The sequence below is a fragment of the Anthonomus grandis genome, chromosome 12, assembly GCF_022605725.1.
Source record: "Anthonomus grandis grandis chromosome 12, icAntGran1.3, whole genome shotgun sequence".
Lineage (NCBI taxonomy): Eukaryota > Metazoa > Arthropoda > Insecta > Coleoptera > Curculionidae > Anthonomus > Anthonomus grandis.
The window spans coordinates 5271656-5291689 of NC_065557.1; the positions used below are offsets into that span (position 1 = coordinate 5271656).

The 20034-nt window shown below is 32.2% G+C and overlaps 2 protein-coding genes across 3 annotated transcripts; one reads left to right on the plus strand and one right to left on the minus strand.

Annotated features, from left to right (window-relative positions):
- The first annotated feature begins 623 nt into the window (after positions 1-623).
- On the plus strand, positions 624-10779 carry LOC126743067 (outer dense fiber protein 3-like). Of its 2 annotated transcripts, XM_050450003.1 has the most exons (5): positions 624-633; positions 2108-2211; positions 2274-2489; positions 4800-5001; positions 10440-10779. In XM_050450003.1, exons 2-5 carry the CDS (start codon positions 2193-2195, stop codon positions 10711-10713), a joined length of 711 nt encoding a protein of 236 aa, XP_050305960.1. In that variant the 5' UTR covers positions 624-633; positions 2108-2192; the 3' UTR covers positions 10714-10779. The 2 variants fall into 2 exon arrangements, with proteins under 2 accessions (XP_050305960.1, XP_050305959.1); XM_050450002.1 differs by lacking the exon at positions 624-633 and having other exon boundaries at positions 2047-2211.
- Positions 10780-17622: 6843 nt separating this feature from the next.
- On the minus strand, positions 17623-20016 carry LOC126743240 (armadillo repeat-containing protein 6 homolog). Its single transcript, XM_050450236.1, has 7 exons — positions 19693-20016; positions 19190-19614; positions 18839-19044; positions 18511-18656; positions 18332-18451; positions 18125-18274; positions 17623-18074 (listed from the first exon to the last, which is right to left on the minus strand). Exons 1-7 carry the CDS (start codon positions 19807-19809, stop codon positions 17835-17837), a joined length of 1404 nt encoding a protein of 467 aa, XP_050306193.1. The 5' UTR covers positions 19810-20016; the 3' UTR covers positions 17623-17834.
- Positions 20017-20034: the final 18 nt, after the last annotated feature.

Below are 20034 nucleotides of genomic sequence, written 5' to 3' on the forward strand. Positions count from 1 at the left end.
TCTGCAACAAGAATTTTGCATTTTTTGGATTCTTTCTTTTTCTACTAATCGAAGACATGGCATGTATATAAAATCACAGTATGAATAATGGCTCAGGACGAGACTATCACACAGTATTTTTTTTTATTCTAAAATTAAGCGAATGTCTTTGGCTGCATATTAATTTAAGAGAAAGGAAAGATTTTTTATTTAAATGCTTAACGTGCTCGCTGTAACGTAAATTTTGATCGAGTTTTGAGCCATTTAACACAATATCAACGTTTTTCTTAATAATGTTGCTGTTTTTATTATCGGCAATATATAAAAGTTTTGACTTGCTTGAATTAAGTTGCAGATTATGCTGATAAGATAATGTTCTAATAGTTTCCAAGTCCAGATTGACATTCTGCGCCGCATCGACATAGTTAGATAGTGTCAAAATTGTATACAAACTGTGTGTCGTCAGCGAAAGCAATGACTGTGCAGTAACTAGTAGATTGAAGAATATCAGCAGTATATAATATAAAAAGTAGCGGAGATAGAATTGATCCTTGGGGCACACCAGATCGAATTTTTATAGTTTCAGAGCAACGTGTATTGTACGAAACTTTTTGGGATCGATCACTCAGAAAAGAAGAAATAATGTTTACAGACTCATCCCTAAACCCGTAATAGTGAAGTTTGGCGCAAAGAAGTGAATGGTCCAAAGTGTCGAAAGCCTTTGAATAGTCTAATAAGACCAAAAGGCTGGCCAGTCCCTTATCGTTTGACTCGATAATGCTATTTGTAACCGATGCTAGGGCAGTAGATGTATCAGAGTTTTTGAGGAAGCCACATTGGTTATCCGGAATAATATGATGATCGGTCTGAATAATGATCGTATAAGATTTTTTCAAATACCTTTGAAAGTGCTGGCAAAATGCTTAATTACGCACAATTCGAAGACCTGATAAAGATGCAGGATTCCTAATTTTCGCTAATGGTTTGCCAATATATTGCTGTTTTCCCAGAATTGGGAAAATATTGTGGTTCAATACAGCAATTGACTATATGTAGAATATATGCATCTAAGAAGGGGCTACATAACTTTAACATGGAAACAGGTATATTATCCGTACCTTGCGCATTTGTTTTTATTGAGTGTATAGCTTTAGCTAATTGGACCATAATTGCTGCTTATAACATTTTTATATGTCGTTTTCAAAAGCTTTCCCGAAGTTATCATCGACTTTAATATGACACTTATCCAAAGTTTTTTCATTAGTAGCGTCTTTTATAATTTTATATCATTTTTTGCTTTGTTAATTTCGATTTTATAAAAGTTTCTTCTTTGTTTTTCTATTATTTAAGTTGTATCTTTTAAACCCATTTTCAAGTTCTATATTGTAGTTATCGATCAGTTTTCTTTTAAGTTTGTCCCTATGTCTAATTGAAGAGATAATACCACTTGTTATTCATTTTTTAATTTTTTTTTGCTTCTTGAACACATTATTATTTTCTGAACAATTTGCATGTTTTGTGAAAACTTCCGAGAAAGTTTTCATTGCTGTTTCAGGGTTATAGTGTTTTTAGTTTTTGATAATTAATTGATATTTTACTTATAATATTTTCTCCAGTATTACGTTGTATTTCCGTGGCTGAATTTTAAGCTAATATTTAACAGTACCGGAAAATGATCTGTGACACAGCTGCCCAAAACAAATAGTTTTAGTTCCAAGTTACGATTATTTCTACATTTTAACAATATGTGATCTATATTGGTATTATATTTGGAAAAGTAAAACAATTCATTGAATGAATTTAATAAAAGATGTTATCTTTCTGTACAAATTAGTAAATATTATTCTGCATTTTTTTTGTATTAACGGAATTACTAATAAACATTTATTCAGTATATTAAATTTGTTAATAGAGCATTCATGTTATACATAATAACTTCTTTGATATTTTTAACTATTGGCCAAATATTATTAGAACACCTTGCCGGATAGCGACTAAAACACTTTTAATTAAACCATTTATATTAGCACCAGGTAAACAATAACTAAGCTGATTAACCTTCCTGTCATCAGTCATTATCAACAAAATAAAATTGTCATGTGTCATCAAATGCCCTAAGAGTTTACAGAAAAAAAAGGCCTAGGCCTACATTCGATCAACATTAACATTTTTGTTATTCTTTATACGCCGCATTCTATTCAAGCGTCTCCATTATGGTTCGAAGAAACATAGGTAAGTGTACAAAACAACCTAAAAATCTATAAGACAAATAAATTACCGTGTGAAATATTAAGGACCCGGGCCGGGAAAGTACCTTTTGCCACCCGTGGTGGGGTACGACCATCATGACTTCACCAAGTACCGGAACCCTCAGTTTTCCATGGGTCTTAAACTGGGTAGCAGCAAGAAGGACTTTGGACCCGGACCGAAATATCCCGTTGAAAAGATGACTCGTTATGGAAAAGCCAGTCCTCCAGCTTATTCGATTAAATCCAGAGCCAAACCGCTCGGTATAGTACAAATATTTTTTAAATTTAATTTTAGTACAATCGATGTTTCTTTATCAGTCTTTACGCGTTAAAAGGAAAATGTGTATATATCGTCCCTTGTTTAGAGGGCAGAAAAATTAAGATAATTAAATTCTCTACACTTTACCTTCTGAAAGCGAAGCTCTACAGCCAACGGGGTTACAATTAGAGGGGGCCAAAGTCACCACAATAATTAACTGGTGAAGTCACCGCTCAATGTCATTTTTCGAAAAAGAATTCAACTTCAATTTTTAAGAGATCATTTATTACGTACAATGTGTTTAACTTATACAATGAATTACCCTGTTTACCCTAAAAAAATTAAAGCTTTCCGTTTTCCGAAGTTCCTACAGACTAGGGTTTCTAAATTTCGGGATTTCTTATTTTAATCCCGGGATTAATCTCGAGATCCCGACAAATTTGAAAAGTATTTTGTAGGATTATAATAATTGACATTTTTTAACTATTTTAATAAAAGAATTTATACTTACTAAAATATAATGTGTTCATCGTATTTATGTGTTTATCGTAAGTATTATTCAATATTGATATTAACACAAATTTAAACAAAGAGAATGAACAAATTAAAATTAGAACTTAGATTAATTAGAAAGGAAAGGGCTTCTGAGCATCAACAGTGAATCTAATGTAGAATCCGCTAACCGAGATCTTATTCTTGTAGCAAGTGATGACGCAGAAGAAAAAACTCGTTCTGATTCTTCGCTCGTGGGTTGAACTGTAAGCAAGAGTTCATAGTAGCGCTACAAATGTAAACCACGCAATCCACCATTTTCAAATAGGACCATTTCCATTTTCACCACCTTTAAAACATCATCAGATTTTCCCTTCAATTGTACCGGTTTCATCACATTTGTTATGGCGTTATCGAGTTTGGTTTTAAGACTCACATTTTCAGCTGGTTTCAGTCGGCTGAGTTGCATAGTCAGGGTCCTCGTTAAGATTTATTGTATATGGTTCATCTTGGCTGCTGAGGCCGGTTCTTGATAAGGTTTTCAAGATATTTTTAAAAAAAGTCGCACTTTTGTTGGTCGGGGGCAAATTGACAAAAGTATTCGAACTGTCTTGCTTGTTGGGATTTTGAAGATAGTTCGTGATACCAGTTCTTCGTTCTGATTTCGCTTTCTTAATGACTCTTCCAGGTCAATGCTAAATTTTGTTTTTAGATTACCTAACTCCTGAAACAAAAATTTTAAACTAGCATCTGCAGTAGTAAGATTAGCATTCCGTCGGCATATACCTTCAATAGTTAGTTTAACGGGTTCCAAGCAATGGACAATGTTCTGTGCGACTTCTTAAATCCGGGGATCATAATAATCATATCAGCTTTTATAATCTTTTTGTGTGGGACTATATAAATAATATTATCATCTAGTCTTATATGTACTAGATATTTATTACATAAGTTCTTTTTTTTGTAAACCCACATATCCACAGAAAAACTGTATATTCCATAATTTGTACCAATACAAATAAATATTATTATTATTTATTATTCCCAACAGAATTTATTATACAGCCCCATATATCTTTTGTAAATATGATTGTTGAACAATTTATTACAATGATTAGTTTCTAGCTTGATTTCATTGTTTTATAATTGATAACTTCGTTTTTACTTTCTATATTCATATATTTCTGGCGATGATACATTTTATAAAGTTACATCTTATTTAATTCTTTTTACACTGGCTGCCTTTTAGGTTAGATGTAAGAGTAGAAGCAATGCTAAATCATGTATATAAATAAAAGATCGACGTTTTTTATTATTATTTTGTTTTTCTAATCTAATGTAAAAGACATTTCATTCAAACGTTCCTAGAAACTAGAAAACTAAATTTAAAAAAAAAATTAGTTAAAACTTGAAAATGCCGCATCAGGATGAGGAAATCTGAAAATGTTCCTTTTTCACCTAAATTTCATCGTATCGAATCGTAGAAAAAAATTATACGTGTATTCGTATCGTTTTTAATGCTCTTTACTTCAACAGACTTATAAGATAATTTTATTACAAAAAATGCAAAACAGAAAGTTATTTTAATGCTCTCTAACTTTGTACTCAATGGTTGTACAAAAGGTAAATTGTAAAAAATTTATTTATCTTCATTTTAATCCGATAAATGTTTCACCCTTCAGCAATTGAAATTTCCAAAAAAACCGCAAGGAGGCGCACATTTCTGTTGACCACTATAACGACTTACAAATGCTGCATGGATTTTTTTTTTAGATTTCAATCGCCCTCTATTATTTATAGAACGCTTTATGTTTTTTTAGCTGCCTTTCAGGCACCTGGACCGGGCACTTATGCACCAGAAAAGGCACCCAGAATGAAGGAACCACGACCCCCGGCCTATTCTATGTCCGCCAGATACCCGGGATATAAACCCTATGTAACACCCGGTCCAGATAAATATGAAGTGCCTTCCACCTTAGGTCCTAAGGTGCCTGACAAACATGCCAATGCAGCGTATAGCATGTAAGTCTACGTTTTGTATCACATTTTCAAAAAATCCCTTTTTAAACAAAAAGTCTCGGTTCACTTATACAATTTATATGGCATGTCATTTATGTAGAAATGGATGAATATTTCCCTTTTTAATTAAATACTTCAGGATTAATCTTGTATTACGTTGCTACGTTTTGAAAGAATCTGACAGAATGTAAAAACCAAATTGAAAATTCTTTGATCTGTGACATGTAAGGTACACGTTTCTATATGTTTTTTTGTATTTATTCCTTTGTTTACAAGAAATGTAAATATCTTTAAATAATGTGTATAAATTTAAATGAAGACATTTTAAATTGGGAGTATTTCCATCATGTTTTCCAATATTTTGCAGTGCTGATTCCATTGCACAAAAAGGAATCGTATATAAAACTATCAAACTTTAGACTTATATCTTTGCTACCTACTCTATCAAAAATAATAGAAAATGTAGTAACAAAAAAAGATGGATCTAGTTTTGGAAAGAAATAGAATTTTAAGTACTTGCTAAAATGGGGTTCAAAAATCAAAAAGCACCACTGATGCCACCATTTGCTTTTCTGGAGAATCTTTGAACTTGACAAAAACTTGACCTCCACGGTTTTAGGGAAAATTCAAATTTATTCTTTTAATTATACATGTTTTCAAGACATCAGGTTGTTAAGATTGGTGATTTAGTGTTCTTAACAAGGCTGGTAAACATAGGAGTGTCACAGGGTTTTTTTCTGAGTCCAATATTGTTTTTAATATATCTTGAAGACTTGCTAAGATTAAATGTTAATGGTGAATTTACAACTTTTGCTGATGATTATAGCACTATACACTGATAAAAAAGATTCGTAAAATTCAGTATTTAGTTTAGGTAATTTTGTGACCAATCCATATAATTACAAAACAATTGTGAATATGAAAATACAGAATATTTTAAGTAATAATCATTAGTAATATGTAATGTAAATTTACCAATTAAAATTTGTAAATTTTCCGTTCAAATACAAAAATCAATAATAATTTAAAGAAAAAAACGATGTTACCAATTTTATTAGTAAGAATTACAAAATATATATTGTACTATTTATTAATACAATTAATAAAATTTTAAAATCTATAATTAAATGATTTATACTGAATTTAAATTATTATACTTTTAAGTAATATAGAGTTACATAATTTACCAATCAGATCCTGCTTATGTTATATAACTCAAACAGGATATGATTGTTAAATTTGGTAATTCAATATTACTTAAAAAATATAATAAAATAAAATGGATAAATTTCATATATGTACGTATGAAATTAAACAACAAAATCTTTAAATTTTATATAATTAGTATATATATATATATATATATGTGTAAGTATATATTAAAAAAATAATAATTTAACATTCTGGTACATATAAGGTACATTAACACTTAAAGAAGTACATTAACACTTAACCAGAATAGCGTTCTAACTATAGATTTAATTTTAAATGTAGAGTGTTGAGATTTTAAGACATCAGCTAAAACTTCTAAGGGTACGAATAGAAAACGCGCGCTTTACTTCTTTTATTTAACTATATATGGGCCCTATATAGTTAAATAAGAGTATAAAAATATATATATAATTTGAAATGGTATAAACAACTAACAAAAAGGCAATCGTTTAGCCATTTAGTTGATTTTTTCCTTTTAACAGGCGAGTAAGGTGATTTTCCATTGCGAGTAATAATTTTAATTTTACAAAATGATTACTTTTTAATTGTACATTTTAATACCCAGCACCATTAAGTTAAATATTTGAAAAATGCGGTAAATGGAATAAACTTTTTTTGATCTTAATCTTTTGTTAAAAGAACAAAAAATCGACTTTAAAATCACACTGTCTAACAAAAACCTATTATTCTAATAATAATAAAACAAAATATAGGAAATATGTACCTTCTTCTTCCATCAAATTATTGTCGTAGGTACTTATACGTAAACAAAATAAATAACATTACATGGCATGTAACATGTTAACAAAAAAAATGTTTTTCTACATAAAAAATATACATATTATGTATAATAATATAACAAATATATATTATAGGTACTTATTATGTTTTTTTATTTTTTATTGAATTCATTAGACAAAAAAACCTTCTTTAGGCTATTGGATACCTGCCTGGCTTTACTTCCCTGATCGGGGTGAAGTTTTAGAAAATATCTTTGAAGAAATTCCAATTTGGAGGGTAGTTTCTAGTTTTTTCGGGTAAACCAAGATTAGTACAAAGTACAACGCAAGAAGAACTTTTAGGGCCTCCAGAAAAGTGGTGTAGCCATCTGCCTGTATTATTTGACGTTCAACCAAAACATAAAAGCAATTTTTGTTTTCTAAAATAATAAGATAAGTATAATATGTTATTGATTGATACTTCTAAGGCATAAATTATTTACCTTGTTTTAGAATTATAGGCGTTAGTGGCAAACTGTCGGGATAAACATCGTTGTCGTTTAAATTTATTTGGATCTGGAATAAAAAAAATATATTTAAAATAAAAAATAATATTACAGTTGTAATTAAGGTTGGAGTCATGTAGTTTTTAGTTTTCTTTTATTTATAAAAATGTCACTTGCCTCCGTTTGAGATATCAAAAATTCAATATCTTCCTTAAAGTGCTGTATTAAATTTTTAATTAGTTGCTGTTCTATTGATACATTTTCTTCTAAATCAGCATCTTTGGGGAGTTTAAGGCACTTTGTGATTTTATCAGCTTTCTCATTTATTCCATTGAGTAGGTGAATATCAGCACCTGTTAATTCTTGAAAATGCCAAAAGAGAGATGGTGATGAAAATAGTAATGGCCATTCTTCTTTAGTTTTCCTGATTATAGGAATATTATTAGGAAATTTCCTTATCTCGGAATAATCCATTAAGATTTCGGTGTATATACAAATGTTAATTATACTTTTGAATATTAATGAATTTAATCGAGCAAATACTACATAAAAACATGATTATAATATTTACTTACCTGTATTATCACAAAAACTCAAACAAGATGGACAAAATTCACTTAACCAATGCACTAATACGCAATACTTTATCCCATAGGAGCCTGAGCTCACGCTCTCTTAATTATTTTGGTGCGAGGTGTGACTAAACAAAGGGCAAACGCTGAATTAGCCTAAATTAGCTGAGTATAGGTATGGCGTATTTGGTGGCGTCTGTTAATTTACGTAGCGAATTATGTAATTTTACAAAATATATGTATTTTCCCGTTTTGTTTACGTATTTTTACCGTGTAAACTAAAATATTACTTTGTATATTGTAAAAATTACATGCAAAATAAATTTTACAAATGATATTTTGTATGTTTTACAAAGTAAAGTTCAATATTCTTTAAAAAATTACTAAAGCTTGGGCTTCTACAGAATACAATTGGTGATTAATAATAAATTTATTTGGTATATTTCTCCCTATTTTTTTCAGTGTACCTTGAAGTCACAAACTTTGATCAAAATCTGAGCAAAAACGCAAATCATATCACGCATTTCACTGTTGGAATACTCATGATGACCAGGCATTTTATTACTTCTTTAGAATTTTTACTACAAATAATACACTTTTACTTAGTGACAGTAAAATTGTCATATAATTTCTTTACACGAAAAACTGATGAGTGCTAACACAAGCCTACTGCCTACTTAAAAAAAAGTCAATGTAATAACGGTGGCTTAGGATTCTTTACGCTGAATGTTTAACATGCGAATAACCTAAAAACTGATAGAGATACATGAAATAAACAAGAGTACCTTGTTTATTAAAAATTGAACTGCCTTTTATATTTTCTAGTCGTCAAAACACAAGGTCGCCAATTTTCAAGACGATACTGCTTAAAATCACCAAATTATGAAGAAATTCAAACTAAACTTTTAATACCCCGTATCTCGTAAACCTGCAACATTTGTATAAGACATGTTAACACGTGAACTGCCACGTGAATCAAGTGTGTCTCACAGGTAGTATATTAGTTTATGCCACGTGAATCAGCCGTGATTCACAGGAAAACCGTGATTCTCAGTAGCCATATAAATCAATGGTAATTTAAAAAGCGTGGCCTGGCGTATAAAATGTAGTGATTAGCACACGAAATTTTTGTATAAATGGCGTTAAATGCAAGGTTTTTTAATTTTTGTCGAACAAAAACAATATTTATTTTTGAAGATATTTTTATTAGGAAAAATTAAAGACATTTTAGAAGCTCAGATTAAGTATATAAGGTACACAGTTTTTAAAAGCATAAAAATAATTATTCTTTTAAGCAGACATGACACTCGGTGAAACAAGACACGCAGTAGTACTTATCGCACTGAATGCACTACCATCTAGTTTGTGCAGAATTTTTAGCTGCCACAGACCTGCCCTTTTCTTGGGATATTTTGGAATAACAAAAGCAGCATCGCCGGTTAGCAGTACCGACGTCTTCCAAAATATGTTTCACTCGATTTGCGTTTATTTGTGAATCTCTTCGCTCATTCTCAAGACGCTGCTGTTCTTTATTATAGCTATCCATCTTTTCAAAAAAAAATCTAAAATTAGCTCGGAAAATAAGATTTGCGATAAAATCTTACCTTAGTCAATAATAAAGACCGCTAATAAACAAATATCAAAACACACACCTTTTCAAAACACAAGTTTAGTTCTATACTGTTCGACTGATCACACATAAATGACGATAAACAACAAGAATAGGCTAGTTTTGTTTTGAATCAAGTATGATCAAGTATGATTCACGTGGCCTACTGTGCAATTTTCGTCAGCCAGGCCTTATGAGACACTTGATTCATGTTCACAAAACACAAATTTTGACAGGTATTGACAAGTAATTAATTGTGGGTCATCATTTTTATTATTTTGGAAGTGAAACAAATAAAAAATAGCTTTTGCGTCGTAGAGTAAAAAAAAATTGTATTGTGGCAGTTAACGTGTTAAGCTCAATCGCCATGTTTTGGTGTGTTGTATCTCCAGTTCAGAGATTGCCCTGTATATTGCGTTTTTTAACAAATCCAAACTGATTTTCGGAAATAATGCGGCTTTCCCCAAAGACAGCAAGAAGTCTATCTTTAAGACATTTTTCAAATATCTTACCAAAGTTATTCATTCAACACTTATAGGTCTAAAATTGTTAATGTCATGTTTATTTCCTGATTGATAAATTGGTGTAACAATAGTGGAATAATACTGGTCTTAAAAATTAAATTTATAATATGTATAAGTGGTTTTAATATACATTTTATAAACATGAATATTTTTTATTAGTTTGAAAGTAAATTAGTTTAATAGTAAACATTGATTTGTACTGGATATAGAAAAATTGAACAGTTATTACTAATTTTACTTCGCTATTTACTTTAAGTCATAAATATATATACAATTTTGAATTATCTCTCCTCTTCCAGGTCTTTCCGCCAAAAGATTCTCGATACAGACCGATCTCCCGGTCCGGCAAAATACAACAGTGCAAAAACGAACTTATACAAAAACAAAGCGCCCGATTACAGCATCTCTCCGAGGGTTTATCCGCCCGGTAATAAATCCCAGACCCCGGGACCGATTTATTTGCCGAAGTTGCCTCAGAAACCGGGATATTCGTTCGGGCTCAGAACGGATACCGATCCTTATGTGACCGCCGAGGACGATATGCCATGCGTGGAACGAGCCAAGGGATGTTAAAGCAAAAACCAATCAGAATTTATTCATATGTAACTTAAGGGGAAAATAGAAAAGTAAAGTGCATTTTCATAAGTAGCATTATTTTTATTTTGTCGATCCAGTGTTTATTCTATTTAGTAATAAGTTTAAGCCAAGTGGCCAAGACTTTAGTATAGAAACAACTACGATTTAGGCCATTTTTGTATCTGGTTACGAACATGCTACAGTCACAGCAATGAAATTGAAAGGGTGGATAAGCGTTTTATGCGGTATATGTATGTGAAGGCAAATAGCATATAGACATTCATGGTATCTTATAGGTCTATTTTAGAGACATTCCATTTTTCTTCTCTTAATAGCAGGAGAAAACGCAAGGTGTGGTATATACAGTGCATCCCAAAAGTTATGTCTAAATTAAACGATGGTTTTTTTGCAAAAACGCTCGACTTCGTCGATTTTTATTTCAAGTAGAGCTTTTTTGTACGTAAAGCGTGGAATTCTACAGCTGTACGCCAAATAGATATTATCAAGTGTACGAGCAAAGTTGCAGCAAGCAAAAGTTGATGAATATGTACTCAAAGACAAGCTGCTCAATTATTCAATGAAATCCATCCTGATCGTCCTCCGATATGTCAAAAGGTAGTGAGTACAATAGAAGCTAAATTTAGAGAATTTGTCTGTCGAAATCTGGTCGTCCTGCTCGAGATGAAAAGGAACAATTTGACGTTTTACTTTCTTTGAAAGAAAATTCATGGACTCCTCTGTCGCAGATTGGGACTAATATTTACACCTGGTATAATAAGTTCGAGTTCCGAATAGTTAAAAAGCACAAATATCACCCTTATAAAGTTAATCCAGTGGAAGAGTTATTTGAAGACGATTTTAATGGGCGAAATGAGTTTTGTAAGCGCTTGCAAAAAATAATTTTGTAACAAATATTCTTTTTTCCGATGAAGCCACGTTCTGTTTGAATGTTTGTGTGAACAGACCAAATTGTCGATATTGGGCAACGGAAAATCGGCATTGGATGATGGGGGTGAACACCCAGTACCCTAAAAACTAAATGTGAGGTGTGAACTAGTAGACGAAAGAGTAATAGATCCATTTTTCTTGGAACATGCTTTAGCAGGACCAGTGTATCTCGAGTTTCTCCAATTTGAATTAGTTCCAGCATTACTAATTTTATTTCCAAATCCATTGAACCCAGACAATCCTGACGAAAAACTAATTTCCCAGCAAGATGGTGCTCCTCCGCACTATGCTAACACTATGTGTACATTTTTGGGTGAAACCTTTCCCAATCGGTGGATATGAAGGAAAGGACCCATTTTTTTGTGGAGATACCTTAAGTCGAAGCTATTTGTTAATAGGCCAGAATATAGACTATACGACTTGAAAGAGAGGATTCGCACGAGAAAAGTCCACGCCGTAACTTGGGAAATGATTGAAAATGTGTAACGAGAGATTTTCTTGGATGTTATTAAGCCGTAAATGTCATTGCCGCTATTTTCAATATTTAATATAATTTTTTTTATTTGTTACATGAAGCATGTTTTTTTCGATAACTGTTAACTTTAGGTATAGGACATGATGCATGAAACATCCTACCTAGAATACCACGGAAAATTCAAAAATTAAATAGGAAACATGTGATTTCATTTGAAAAAATAAAGTTCTTGGTCGAAATTTATTTTTGAGCAATCCTGTATATAAAAAGCGCAATTTGAAAAAAAAATTGACGGGTCCGAGCGTTTTTGCAAGAAATCCATCGCTTAATTTAAAATGAATTTAGACATAACTTTTGGGACGTACTGTATATATAACATATTAAATAATATGAATCAACTTTAGGGTCTTATTATAGAATTTATTGTTTGTGTATGGCACCAGTCCCTCATCTCTTTCTCATATTTCTTCGCTACCCTTTTTTAAGGTGGTAAAACAAAATCTGCTCTGCATAATCTTATTTAATTTAATATTTGTTAAGCCTCTTATTGTTTATTGATATTTTTTATGCTAATTTGAATTTTGCTTTTGCATGTATTACCTTTGAGATTTTTGTAAAGTGATAATTATAACTTGTACCATACATACCATACTGTTATGTGTCCTTTGACCTAAAGAAACTTGCTTCCAGTCGCCAATATTTCTCTTCCAATTCTTAAATAAAGAAAGTTTGGTTTGCACTCTATTTGGTTGAACAGGCTCTTATACGTTTTTTGATCATTGTGTGGTGTCTTCTTCAGTTATGTAGAATTTTTCGTTTTTTTTTTTAACATGTAATTTTCGTATTTATGAATTACCAAGTGCTTAAATTAAACTAGTTTTTATCTGCACAACTCTGTCTATTTTTAATATTTTGTTCTTCAATACTATTTATTTCTAACCTTTTTTATTTAACATGGCATTTAATTGCTACAAATACCATGTTAAGTTCTGTAGGTAATTTAAAGACCTTTATTAGAAAATAAACTCTTGGGCGTGGCTCTTGTTTTTCTTTTAGTCCAGAAGCTACGAACAAATTTTGTATAAGTTATGGCAAGTGAAGATGTTTTTCACGTTTAGTGTCAAAACGGTTTCATATATCAGGCTCTTGGACTAATAATTTCACACCTTCTCACTCCTATACTTACATTGGAATAAAGTAAAATTTAGAGCAGGCATTATCTCTTAACTGTTTAAAAAACAGAAAATAAACGCAATGCTCTTAAACTATATAACAGTCGAACTAAAATTAAAATTTTTCTTTACTCTGATATCTCATGAAAAAAAATCTATTTAAAATTATCTGAATCAAAAAAGGGCTTGGACTATTGAAGAAGATTTACCATTGGTAATATTAAAAAATAAAAATCTTGGGCGTGGGTCTTGTTTTTGCTTTAGTCCAGGAGCTACGAACAAATTTTGTATAAATTATTGGCAAGTGAAGTTTTCAATGTTAAGTGTCTCCGAAGTGTCCAAACAGTTTCATATATAAGGCTCTTGGACTAATTATTTTATATCTTCTCGCTCTTACACTTGCATTGGATTAAGTTTTGCTCATCACTTTAAAATGTACATGGAAATAAGTTCAATGGAGGACTGTCATAGTCTACAAAGAAATTTAACGAGTTGTAAGCTGCTGTAATTTGAATAATTTTATTTTTAATGAAACAAAGTGAAGCTCTGTGTCTTTAACTCTAACTAACAAAAATGTAATCAAATATAACTTACAGTATTAATGGTGCATAATTACAGGACCGTAAGCATGAGAAAGACTTGGGTGTTATAGTAGACTGTAAACTAGCATTTACAGATAACATTATTGAATTGGTTAATAAGGCATATAAAAAAATGGGATTTATTGTCAGATCCATTAAGCATTTTAGCGTTGACTAAGGGTACGGACATACCGAAGATGCATGGATGAGTGCGGTGGAGGTCGCGATCGTTACATCGATCTCAAAACAAACCTTTAGTTTCTAATGAGAGCGCACATATCAATGATGTTCACAGAAAACAGACCAAGGAATTTTCCTCTTTGTGTTCTGTGATGATGTTTCACCCTCGCCGCCTATCATCGCGGTTTACAGCGATGTCGAGGGCAGAACAAAATAGTTTGATTTTATATGGCGATCGAGCTGTTGCCGTGAAGTAAACTTGCACGTTTATTGGTGCTCTTCAAATCACCTGACATTCTCCAGTGAGTAGGAAATGCGGAACGTATTTATTTTTTAGTTTTTTATGTTTATTGTACGTTGTCAGGTTGTGAGACGTTCCGGTTATTTCACTTCAATTACGTTAAAAACAATGAATAAGGATGAATTAATAGATTTGGTCTTTGGTATTTAAGCTCTATGGGATAAGCGCCATAAACAGCATCACAACAGGCATGTTTTGGCAACGGAGTGGAAGAAGATAGCAGCAAAAATGAAAGTGACAGGTATGTGGGTATATTAAATAACATACAGAGTATTCCATTTGGGTATAACATTTTTTATACTATTAAAATTATTTTTCAACCCTGTACAGTGTTGTGTATTATTAGCATGCTAACAAATTATTATTGTAAATTTAAAGGATTGACGGCAAAATATTCTGTAAATTTTTGCCGAATTAGTTTTGCTCTGGTAGTTGAAGCATTATGAGATCTAGACCGTTGTAAATTACATTTTTTTGGAATTAAAGGAAGGTCTAAAATATTGACAAGATATGATTCTTTATCAATGATGATGTTATATAGTATACAGATTGCTTTAATAATACTATCTGCAGTATCTTCGTGTGTTTCAATTACACAACTCAAAATTCTCCATTTCGCAAATAATATTCCAAATGCACACTCTACACATTTTCGAGCGCGAGATAGTCGCTTATCAAAATTTTCTTGTGAGTGGTTTAACATTTGTCCGGAATAGGGTTTCATCAAGTTTTCTTTTAGGCGATAAGCTTCATCGGCAATAAAAACATGAGGTAGTTTATGGTTAGAATGAGGTAATTTTTTTTCCTCTGAACTTCCTAATTTATTTTTTTCTAACAACTGGGAAAGTTTTGAAACCTGGAATATTCCTCCGTCACTCTGCTTTCCGTAGCCACCAACGTCAATAGAAATAAATTTATAGTGTTCATCAACTAGCCCTTGCAAAACTATAGAGAAGTAATGTTTGTAGTTAAAAAACATGGAACCTGAGTGAGAAGGACACTTTATTCGAACGTGTTTGCTATCTAATGATCCAATGCAGTTTGGAAAGTCCCAAAGTCGTTTATATTCTCCAGATATTCGTAAAAAGTCAGCCGTTATGGGTTGTTTCATGTGAAGTGGCTGGAACACTTCCCATAGAGCTGCGCATACTTCCTTAATAATGTTTCCAACTGTTGAGGATCCCATCCGAAACGTAAAGACCAATGATCTGAAGCTGCATCCTATCTCAAGATATCTGTAACAAACAATATGTTAAAAAAATGAAAAACTTTACGAAGCAAGGATAGTTAATACACATATATTTTTTTCGCACCCGTATAAATAAATTTTTTAAAGACCGAGTTTTAATTTTGTTTTTTATTACAGAAGCAGAAGCAAGAAAATATTAGAAAAATGTAAGGCAAGAATATGGAAAACAAATAAAGAAAATTCAAAATCAGTAGATGGAGCAGAAGATGGAATTGTTTGCCAGTGGCCTTATTTTAAAAAATTACATTTTCTACGCGATCAGTTCACACCTCGTCACTCATCTACAAATTTAATGGATGAAACACAGGACACTGTGGACAGCAACTCAAGAGGATTCAAATCTAGAGGAATCTAATAGTGACGCTGAACAATCTACCTCCACCTCAATAACAAATGTGATGAGTCCTAATTCTGAATCACAAGACGTGCCTGCAACAATTTCAACTGTAAGTGGTGCTACTTCAGGTTCAAAATACTCTGTTTCTCAAACGGGTTATAAACGGCGACTAACGCCACAAATAGAAATTGGGAGACAGCTAGTTGACATTGAAAAAGAAAAACTAGCCTTACGGGCAAATAAAATGTCCCAGGACCCCAATGATGATGATAAAACCTTATGTGAAAAAATTGGCGCTTAGAGATAAATTAAAGTTTTGAATGGATATGCAGAACTATTTATTTGATATTGCATATCCTTCAAATCAGCAGACGCAGGCCCCTTCAGTACCTCCTGCCACACAGGTAGAACATGCCCCACATATTCAACCTGGTCATTCTCAGTGGAATGCGGAGCCTTTCCTGCCGTATGTACTTCCTTCAACCATATCCACAAATCAGAATTCAGCGGATGTAGATGCTTTAAACAACTATACACGCTTGAATTAAACTAAATTACAATAATTAAAAATGTAGTTTCACTTACCTTTAAAATTGGGTTCGTATGATAGTTATTATAATTGCAACGTTCAATTTTCATTTTTATGTTGTCATATATATACTGGAATGTATCTAGACTCATTCTCATATAGGCATGGAATCTGTCTGTCAGGATAATCTTGAAGCTCTTTAAACAAGTGATGGTATTCCCCCAGATATTGCCTTTTTTGGTTTATAGGATGAGCACTAAACCTGCGATTTGAAGAATTACATATAATCCACCACTTTGCACCTGCAGACATACAATTACTATCGTCACTACTATTGCTTTTATACAGTGTTAAATATTTAATAATAAAACTTAGCAAATTTTTCCGAATTACATCAGTCTCCTCTGAAACCTCAAAGAATACTGAAAGCCGAAAGCTTTGACTGAAAGGAAAGCATCTTGGGCATGTTTTGCCAAGCATCGATGTAAACCTCGATCGCGACCGCGACCTCCACCGCGCTATCCATGCATCTTCGGTATGTCCGTACCCTAAGATTGTTTGTCAGTCTGGTCTGCATATAAAATATGCATATAAAATATGGATTAAAACTATAGAACGAGTGCAACATTAATTCCTGAAATATATGTTTTTCAAAAAGCATCGTTATTTTTCGAATCAAGGCTATAATCACTTATTATTATTATTATTATTATTATTGCAGAAGTTTAATAGGCTTTCTTTGGAACAACTTCACACCAAAATTTGTCTTGTATATATGTAGATATAGGATTTTAACCAATCAAATTAATTTTCCAGAAACCCTGTCAATGCTTCCATTCTTTGTCAATACTGGTAGCATTAGACAAAGACTTTTAACCTGGACTTTCCCAGAACAAACATTTTTAAGGGTTTGCCCATCTATAAAATGTGCAAATTTTTTAGTATTTATGCAATAAATCCACTTAGAGTTGGATTTAATTAGCTCAGATGGATTCACAAATCTAGTAAATGACCGATTGTTTGATTCTCAGATGCAGAATCAGAATTGTAATATTAGTTATTAGAATTGAATCTGTAATTGGCCTTTTCTCTCTTGATGCATTATAAATAAATAAATTAGAAAAACAATACAAATTTCAACAACATAATTTTATTTTAAATGTATTTGATATAAAATGTATAAAAGAAGCTAATACACAATGTTGGAGAAATTAAAGCTTTAATATAAATAGACTATAATAATCAGTACGTGTGAGCACAAGTAGGCAAATTAATAAGCGAATTTTGTAGATAGATAAGTGCATTTTAAAGACTTTAGTAAAGCATTTTCTCATCTTTACCCACCCTCAGTCGTCATTTTCGTTCCTATCAAACCCAGAGGTAAGAGCTCCCCCTTTACCGGTCCACTCTTCCTTAAAGTTCACTTTGCAACCCAAATCTCTTAAAGCAGCTTTAATATCATACTCAATCTCTTTAAACTTTTTCAGGTCTTGTTGCAAAATCTCTTCTACTCCCAACTCTAGAAATTTCTGGTTTTGATACTTGCTCCGCGAAACCATGTTTCTGATGGCCCAACTGGCAGTTTTCTGTAAAAATCCTTAACTAACAATCAGTTTTTTAAGCGTCTTCAACTTACATGTGTAGGTTTATGGTCAGGGTAATGTTTCATAGCTTCAACGATAACCTCTGGGATGCCCCCCTCGAAAAATGCCTTGCTGTTTTCGGGGCTTCTAAGTGTTAGGGCTGATACAGCGGCCAAGCCTGCCACAACAGTAGCAGGATTTTCCTAAAACAATTGAAAAATATCATCTAGAATATTTAATATCAGTTTTGTTGTTATTACCATGCTGGTGCTCAGACATTCCTTTAAAATGTTCACATATCCTTTTTTAATTAGATGCACTTTGCAGTCATCGTTTCCTCCAAGAGCTTTGATGAGTTTAAAGCACTGTCTGATGATTTTCTATAAGGAAATCAACCATTTAGATCAAGTAGAACATTTTTTTTTGCATAAAAGCTTACATCAGTATTTGAGAAGGTTTCCATAACGTTTTTGATTAGGTCCAAACCACCAGCATCTTCGACTTTCTTGCAAAACTCAGATCTTACCATTAAGGCAGTGAGAGTTAAAATGATGTCCTGAGTTAATTGCTCCTCTCCTTTAAATTCTGTTGAAGTTTAAGATTTATTTATAACATTTGGTCAATGTGGGATAACTTTAAGCCATATAAGATAACAGTACACATTTTCTCAGGTTTTATAGAGTCTTAACCATACAGTTTTTTTATAGGGTTATTTCACCCTTATAAATTGTTAAAATTAAATACCAAATAAAAATTATCTTACTTACTGGACAACAAGGTCATTAAAGCACATAGAGTTTCACTAGCAATCACTCTAGCATGCTCATGAGCCATTCCAAATTCTACCCTAACATCATCATCCAAAACCAGTGCCCTACTCACTGCAAGCACCTCCCTTATTACTTCTACAGTTGTGGTGTCCTTTAGAAGACTTTTTATTATATCAACAAAATGGGCACCAAATATCTTTTGCCTACAAATTATAATCAAAATATTATTGAAGCAAAAATTTAGAATAAGGCAATCAACTCAAGAAAGTTAAATTTTCACTGACCTTAGGAATTGTTAAACAGTACTTTTTTAAACTTTACATATACAAATAAATCAATACAACTAACCTATTCATCTCGTGCATTACACAACATTCTTTGGTCCATCTCAGAAGCAGCCTTTGAATTTCAGGATCCTCATTATGATCTTTAAGATTATTTATTATAAAATCTACCCCTCTGTCTTCCAGTAAGTCAGGCTGTTTGGTCATAAGAGCAATTAGGGTCTTGAGGGTATTGCCTCTTACCACTTTATCTTTATAAGCTTCAAACACATTTAGGAGAACAAAATATGCATCTGCTTTCCCTGCGGCCACTTTCTGTTGCAACCCTCTCTCACATTCAGTTCTTAAAACTTCGAGTGTGGCATTAATACTCTCAGAGGAGCTTTTGCTTTTTTGTAACTGCTCTAATTTTTTTACTGCCGCAGTGATTTCTTCGAATTCTTGCTTTGACATTGCTATATCTTTTATAATTTTACTTAAATCGACCCCCTGAAATTATTTGTATATTAGGACAGTGACATCTCTTTGTCTAAAAAAAACTGTCATAACATAAAGGAGATTGTTTACCTGAGTTTCGAACTGCTTTACGGCTTCTTCGACCGCTTCAGTCTCGCTGAGCCCCAAGATTTCCACATTTTCTTGAACGGCATTATCAAAAGTCTCTTGGGTGATTTGCAGTACCATATTTGGTAAAACAGCTGGGATTTCTATCGGGAAAAGCTGCCGACTAAATTCGATATAACTTTATTCGTTACGATCTTTTGAAAATATTGTTTGTAATTAATTGTTATTTAATAGAAATCGTGGTAATGAAGAATTATTAAGTTTATTGGACAACTTTCACAATAGTTTCTCCCAAATTAAACAAAAACAACAATTCCTAAAAACTCAAAACTGTCAATGTCAATT